The following is an 8,115-nucleotide window of genomic DNA, read 5'->3' as shown; positions in this document are numbered from 1 at the left end:
ATCTTTTATAACTTCTAATTTCATGTTTATGTATATTAATACTAATAAACATAATATAATTACTCATGGAGTATTTTATGTTTTCATATTTTAACTTTTATAACTTTAATTACATGTTTATATAAATTCTATAATTTTTTTATATATATTTGTATCTATATTTATACTTCTATTCTATACTATCAATAAAGCGAAAACAAATAATAATTACCACTATAACATAATTTTTATATTATAAATTTATCATTTGTAACATTTCTCATTAATAAATAATATAAATTTCCACAATTTATATCATTAATCTTCCATACACTATATTATTTATATTTTCATTCTATTCTGAGTTGATATATTGTATTTTTATATTTAAATTATTTTTTTTAAATAATATAAGAAGTAATAAATAATGGACAAGTAACAAACTTTACCATATATATTAAAATAATAACTTATATGCAGTTTCCAACTAAACTGTAAGTCAAGCAACACACGTAATGACATAAGCCATCCAACTACTACAACGTGGCTTTCCATGAAAGCAAAAATACCGCGTACACTAATGTGCACATTGTAAGTTGTCACGGTGGGGACACAGATTTCTTAACATGTTCCTTATTGTGGTTACTGCGTCAGTTACAAACATAAAACATCTTTCTCCAATCTCCATTCCTAGCTATTTTCTTTATCCCTCCAATTCTCTCTCTTTTCTCATCTTAGATTTAAACCCAACCCCTCTTCATCAATTCTCATAAAGTTTCAATCTTTGCTTTGGTGGGTTCTTAATTATTCGAGTCTTTCAGAGAATTTCAGACCTGACACAGAGAGAGAGAGAAAAAACATGTTACGGAGAGATCTAGAAAGTGGCGGGGAAACAAAGAACAACAGAGCACTAAACAACAACAACTATAATAATTACTCTGCTGCTCGTAATTCTTATGTCTATGATCCTGAAACTCGTTGGATATCATGGCTTGTTCCTTTTTTTGTGTTGGTAAATGTTGTTGCTTTCGTTGTTGCCATGTACATCAATAATTGCCCCACCGAAAACCAAGGTAATTGCGTAGCCAAGTTTCTTAGAAGGTTCTCTTTTCAGCCTCTGTCAGAGAATCCATTGTTTGGACCATCTTCCTTAACGTAAGAGCTAACACCTCAATTACTATTTTTTTATATATATTTTCATTCATTTGTTTTAATTTATTCCCTTTATTGATTTTGATGATTTTGGTAGTGCCTTTTTCTTATGATCTCAGTTGTTATTTAATTAAGTACTTCAGTGCTGTGGAACTATTGGTTCTAATTTTGTTTTAGTTTATTGTAGTTCTGCTATGGAAATTTGGTTAATCTATTGAATTGGGTTTTTTTTTTCTTGATCTAAATACATATCCAGCTTTGTTTTTTAGGTCAACATTCTAGCACTTAGAGTTTGTTGATACTCCTAAATGAATTTCAAAATATTCTCTTCTTTGCTTGCTCAAAATTTCAATTTTGATTTAAGTGGTCATTCACAAATTGATTGAATCAATGGATTTGTTGTCTTATTCCCTCATAGACCTTCTACCCTTTCAATTAATAGGAATTTTAATACTAAATTTCTTTCCTGGTGTTTTCAGTTGTTTAAGTCGCAGTTCTTTGCATTAACTCTTAACTAGGAAGTATGAACACTATGGTAGTATAGACTATAGATTCTTGAATAAACTTTATTGATTTAAATTATTTTGTTAATCTTTGAAGATTAACAAAGATGGGAGCCCTCAAGTGGGATAGTGTTGTGAATGATCATCAGGGATGGAGACTTATCAGTTGCATTTGGTTGCATGCTGGACTCATTCATTTGGCTGCGAACATGTTCAGTCTTGTCTTCATTGGCATTCGCCTTGAGCAACAATTTGGATTTGGTATGTTTTCTTTTTACGGCTATTTAATCATCCTGTCATTGAAGCAACTTCATTTAATGAAAATTTTACACAACTAGTAAAAGTGAACATTGAACTTCTGATTTTTCATTTGTACTAAAGTCTTACCTATTTACCTTGTGTGTTCTTTAAGTTTTTCTTTATAAAGGGGGGTTATGACAAACATTTTATTGTGCTAACATATTGGCAACTTGGCAGTGAGGATCGGGATCATCTACCTTTTGTCTGGATTTGGTGGGAGTGTACTCTCTTCTCTATTTATCAGAAACAACATCTCTGTTGGAGCTTCTGGTGCTCTTTTCGGACTTCTTGGAGCAATGCTTTCGGAACTGATCACAAACTGGAGTATTTATTCCAATAAGGTGAGTGTAGCTAATTATTAGTCCTCATCCTGTTATTATGTATTCTGTGTACTCATTGATACTTTAATTTGAAAATTACTTTTCATCTTCAAAGTATTATCCCTTTTCAATCAATTAGATTAAAAATTCAGTTCTGATCCCCTTTTTCTGCATTTTGTAGGTAGCTGCTTTGCTCACACTTGTGGTTATTATCGTCATCAACCTCGCCATTGGCATTTTGCCACATGTTGATAATTTTGCTCATATTGGGGGATTCCTGACAGGAATTCTTCTTGGTTTTATTTTGCTGCTCCGTCCTCAATATGGCTGGTTAGAGCAGCAGCATCTTCCCGCTGGTACTCGACGCAAGTCAAAGTTCAAGGCTTACCAATATATTCTATTGATCGTCTCTCTTGTTCTATTGATTGCTGGGTAAGTTCCTTTCTAAAAGCTTATTGTTTTGATTAAGCTGTTTTGGTAAAATAGAGGAAATTATATTACTTGACAACATGATTGTTGTATAAACTAAACTTTGAATGAGATCTTTACTTCTAGATTTTATAACTTTTCGCGGTCTATTGTTACTTGTTAGAACATTTGAAAGCTGGTTATTTGTTTCTCAAATTACTCTCTATCAATCCATGCTACTGATGTCAATCATTTTGCTATAAGTTTATAATTTATCATCCACCCGTGAATTTCTCTAGTTATGACAAAGTAGATGTTGTATCTAATCACTGAAATCATTTGTTAAATTGCAGGTTAGTGATTGCTTCTGTGATGCTATTCCGGGGTGAGAATGGTTATGATCACTGCCATTGGTGTCACTACCTATCTTGTATTCCAACTTCTCAGTGGAAATGCAATGACAGTTAAACAAAAATGCATGAGCTATTCATGTTCACATGTAACACTATAGCTCATAGAAACTAGGTTACATTATTTTTTATTTGCTAAGTTCTTTCATAAATCAGTTATTGGTTTATATTTGTGGATTTATGTTTGTTTTCTTTTACATATAAATAATTAAAATTACTTGTATATCAATTCATTTTACATTCATATTCCTTCCAGCTTTCAAATATAATTTATTTTGATTTCATTTAATTTTTTAACAAAACTGTCTTAACACTTCCCTCGTGCATACATAATTTAATCAAACTATTAATTAATGATGAAAGTGAAGCTTTCAAATGTTTGTACATTTTGCCATGGTGTCACAACTTTCATAATCTAAACACTGAAATGCTTGTAACACATAATGCACAAGTCACATCTTTTATCCCTTTCCTTTCTCCAATAAAATAAGTCCATGTTTTAAAAGGTTTTTTTCCCTACAGACCCTTCTGTAACTGCTGTATAAGCATCACTGTAACAATTAAGGATATAAAAACTCAACCTTACATCATCAGATTTATCTCTAAACTATTGTTTCACAATACACTTATAGCCTCCTTTTGTCTCTTTAGAATGTAGTTTACGTAACATTATTCCTATTTCATAATCGTTAGTATAGTCTTGGGAAGATGAATCACATTCAAAACTAGCATTTGGTCAATATAAGCTTTTAAGACATGAAATTTAATAAAACCAAATCATGATTTGAAGAATCATACTTTTGTAACATTAACAATGTGACTTTTAATGATGTCTGAGAAAGACTATATGAGTACAGGTCAAATACTTACAATGTAGAACTTCTGTCATACACAGAAACTCAAGCAAAAGGAAACAATGTAGTTTCTGTTTGTTGTTTTTGTAAAAAAGATAGGAAAATTGTCTTCATTCATAAGACTTGTTATGTCAGATTGTCATGTTAAATTGGTGCTCCCAATTCTGTTCAAGTGGCTTGAAGTTGAATAGGCCTTGCTCCTGAAATCTGAATCTCTATCTGAATTAGGCCATGCATTATCCCAATGACCCTGAACACAACTTCTAGTGGAACCAGATCTCTCAACTCCAGCCTTTGCCTTGGGGCACTTTGTGACCTTAGCCCTATAGATTCAGTATTTGCCATGTAATTAGGATGACTCGAGGTAGCCACGGAAGAAATCCCACAAACACTCTCTCTTAGGTTGTGTTTGGGAGTACAGTTTTGGAAGGGAAGAGAATGGGATAGAGATCATTTGTCCCAAATGGTGTCCCACTCCATGTCCCAAATGGTGTCCCACTCCATGTCCCAAACCGATCAACATGCTTCATTTTATTATTTTTTGTTTTTAAATTTTTTATTTTAGTCACATGTTAATATATGATTGACTTGAGATAAGAAATGAGACACGTTGAGGACATGTGATCCCCATGAATGATTTTGGTAAATCTCTCCCTTGAATGGAAGTTGGATGAATGAGAGAGAATGTTATGGAGGGTTTCTCAAGCCCTCTAAAACCATTCTCATGTCTATAGTTTTCCTAATTTGAAATTTTTCTAGAAATAAAATGTCAAAATATCTTAATACTTTTAGTAAAATTATATAATTACACTATTATTCATTTGTCATTGATAATTGCATTTTTAATGGAAAAATAAAAAAATATTCTTATATTATGATAATTTTACTTTTCTCTCATCTAAATTTCATACTTCAAACAAGAGAGATTTGTCTTCCTTTCTCTTTCTCTTTCGATTTCTCTCATTCCTAGCCATTTGATCCATCTTTTTTCCTTTCCATCATAACTCTCAAATATATCTTAAGTTTTGTTTGGGAGTTATGAAGAAAATGCATCGAGGGACAATGATGAGGATGAAGTGAAGGAAAAATAAAAACAATCATCTCCTTTGAAAATTTAGATGAGAGATGAGTAAAATAATTATAATATAAGAAAAATTATTTTATTTTTTATTTAAATATGTAATTAACAATGAGTAATGAATAATAATATAGTTATTTAATTTTACTGACTGTATATATGTACTTTGACATTTTGCCACTATAAAAACCCTAAATTGACGGACTATGAAAATATGGATATTGAAAGTTTTAGAGAGATTTAGAAACCCTTTAAAATCTTCTCATATATTTTACTCAACTACCAAACAAGGAATATGCTTTTCAAAGTCATCCACCCATTCTTTTCCTCTCTAAAATTAGACCCTCAAACAAAGCCTTAATGAGTTGGTGTAAATGGACCTCTCTTTGCACCACTTCCAAGCCTTGATGAGGCAAAAAATGCTTATGGACCATTCTCAGAAGTTATTGAAGCTGCTTCTTTTCATGCTTGGATTTAGAACCTTCAAAGAGATTTTCGATGGAGAGTCATATCCCATAAAATTCTTATTGTTGTAATCAGAATCTAAATAATGAATAAAAACTACTTTGACAGCATCATGAAATAACATCACTTATATATGACATATGTAGCCAGCTGTATATTAAATACGATAGCATCAATTGTAATCATATATGGTAAGAAGTATATAAATATAATGACTTATGTAGTGTATAAAATAACTTGGCATGGCTTGCATTGCATTACGAAGCATTGATGCAAAAGTTGAAATGTAAGTCAATAAAAATTGAACGTAGATTAAATGTTTCAGTTTGTTTCCAAAGAAAAGAATACATTACAGCTTAACCTTAACTGTTGGTTTAACATCCTTAACCAAAGTTCCTTTCGTCCACGTGAAAGGTTAGAATATCAGTATATGTTAATTTTAGGAAACTCATTTATACAATACAACAATTGAACACAGTCAAAGATATAGAATAGAAGTCACAAGAATGATTATCAAAAGGTTGGCAAACTATATCATTGAAGCAATGATAATGAACGGTAAAAGTGTTGGCCAAATATTTTATTTTCTGCCAATGAGTTATCTTCATTCCATTCATCTTGGCCTTTCAAACTCACCTGAAGACAATTTTTGTTCATTGTTTCATATGTTATGACAATCAATAATTCATAAGGTCAATCACTAACAAGTGTGAGTTATATCTATCTCGATATGTTTTCAGTCATGATCTATTGTATGTCATTTTTTCTAAAGTTCAAACTATTGAAAGACTAAAAATTTTGATACACGACAAGGAAGGAAAACCAAGTAATACGACAACAAATATGGTCTTTAAGGAGGTTTTCCAAAACCTATAATCAAGTAAGTATATGCTAATTATTTTTTTCACTAACCCTTTAAATATAATTTGATTATAGTCTTAATTTCTATCATATAATATATAAGCTGATATAATATGATTCTAAATATAGAGACATTCATGAATAGAGTAATTTATCTCATTTCTTTACTCAAATAGCTACTAATTTTATTTATTGATATACATTGCAGGTATCATAACAATGTAAAAGGTGTGTATTTTTTGAGTTGAGTTATATCAAGATATATATATTATGATAACAGTGTAAACATGTTATTAATATATATATATATATATATAATGTATATATATACACAATTTTATATATATTTAATAACATTAAAATATATGTGATATTAACCATGCAAGAAGAAAATTAACTTTCTTATATGTATGCACAAATAATTTACTAGTTCCATACAAAAATTGTAGCAACCACTTATAAGAACATATGTGGCAGAATGTAGATGATAATATAATAAAGAGTAAATTATATTCAAGTGACAGTATGAATATTATAAGTAGTAATATGAATAATATATTAAATGTGTATAAATTACTAGATTAATAGTATATATATTGACCCTCTGAACTTAATTATATTCACGAGTAATTTTAAGATAATACACTCTATCTCAGGTTATTTGTGACATTTTCTTATAGTGAAATATTATGAGTTGACTATTTAATTAGATAATTGTGAGATATTAATGTTTTTTTAATTTGGAAGTATAAAATTAATAATAATGTATGTTAGAATTATAAGAATCTTTCGATTTTTCGATGTAATCAATTTAACTAGCCCAATCAGTGGGCTACTAACCCGATCATTGACTAAATAATGACTAATCTAAATCTAAATTTAATAAAAGTAGTTAAGCTTCTATAATGTAACCAAATATGACAAATGAGTGACAATCATACAATTTTATATAACCAATAATATAAACATGTTAACTGTAATAATGCATATAATTTTTTTCTCTAGGTATACGTGTACACACGCTCACTGTATGTAATGTGCTTCGGCCACTGCCTCTATATATATAAAAGAGAAATTCTTTTTCTTTATACTAATTATACTCGATCTCAGTTATTTATTTTCTTAAATTTAATATATCAAATGGTGAATGCAATAAGTTATTTAAGAATTTTCTTTCTCTCTCATTATTTATTGCACTTGCCTATTTGATCCGTTAAATTAAGAAAATGAAGTACTGAAATTGAATGTAACTTAACTTAGGTGTAAACAAATCTTTCATTTATATATGAGAGCACATCTGCTGTCCCACAAAGTGTGCCAATCTATGTGTTTGTGATTGGTTGAAAAAATATATTTAAATTAAAATTTTAATAATTAACTATTTTTCTAACCAATCATAAATAATGACACATGAAATGGTACACTGTTTTGGGACAGTAGATGTCCACCCTATATAATATATATATATATATATATGGAGCTAATCAATATAAAAATTATGAGAATAATAGATCGGAGCCTTACAAACAATCATTGACAAATAAGATTAAAAGTTAGTTATTGGTCATATGATAGTCATGTGCATATATCTTTTAATCTTAACCATTCCATCAAAATCCAATGATCCATATTATGTATTCTTATTTCTCACAATAACGTATTGTTCTCATGTGACTAAGTGTAAAAAAATGTGACTCTTATAATTTCATCAAATCTCACGTTTATATAATACAGGCTAAGTGAAGAATATATATTTAGCTAGACCACTAACAATATATGAAAATT

At 29.7% G+C, this 8,115-nt stretch overlaps 1 protein-coding gene across 1 annotated transcript; it reads left to right on the top strand.

Moving 5' to 3' along the window:
• On the top strand, window positions 605–3,298 carry LOC109354950 (RHOMBOID-like protein 3). Its single transcript, XM_019597792.1, has 5 exons — window positions 605–1,134; window positions 1,732–1,895; window positions 2,112–2,275; window positions 2,436–2,686; window positions 3,016–3,298. The coding sequence occupies exons 1-5, from the start codon at window positions 839–841 to the stop codon at window positions 3,128–3,130; spliced, it is 990 nt and encodes a 329-aa protein (XP_019453337.1). The 5' UTR covers window positions 605–838; the 3' UTR covers window positions 3,131–3,298.

Source organism: Lupinus angustifolius, chromosome LG08 (genome assembly GCF_001865875.1).
Source record: "Lupinus angustifolius cultivar Tanjil chromosome LG08, LupAngTanjil_v1.0, whole genome shotgun sequence".
NCBI classification, from domain to species: domain Eukaryota; kingdom Viridiplantae; phylum Streptophyta; class Magnoliopsida; order Fabales; family Fabaceae; genus Lupinus; species Lupinus angustifolius.
The sequence above is the reverse complement of the archived record's forward strand: the minus strand, read 5'-3'. Positions and strand labels throughout refer to the sequence as shown.

What these genes read in the sequence shown, in the direction of transcription:
- LOC109354950 (XM_019597792.1), top strand. Translation starts at nt 839, where the DNA reads ATGTTACGGAGAGATCTAGAAAGTGGCGGGGAAACAAAGAACAACAGA. An exon ending in TGAGCAACAATTTGGATTTG is followed by an intron (nt 1,896 to 2,111) that starts GTATGTTTTCTT and finishes GCAACTTGGCAG; the next exon opens with TGAGGATCGGGATCATCTAC. An exon ending in GGAGTATTTATTCCAATAAG is followed by an intron (nt 2,276 to 2,435) that starts GTGAGTGTAGCT and finishes TGCATTTTGTAG; the next exon opens with GTAGCTGCTTTGCTCACACT.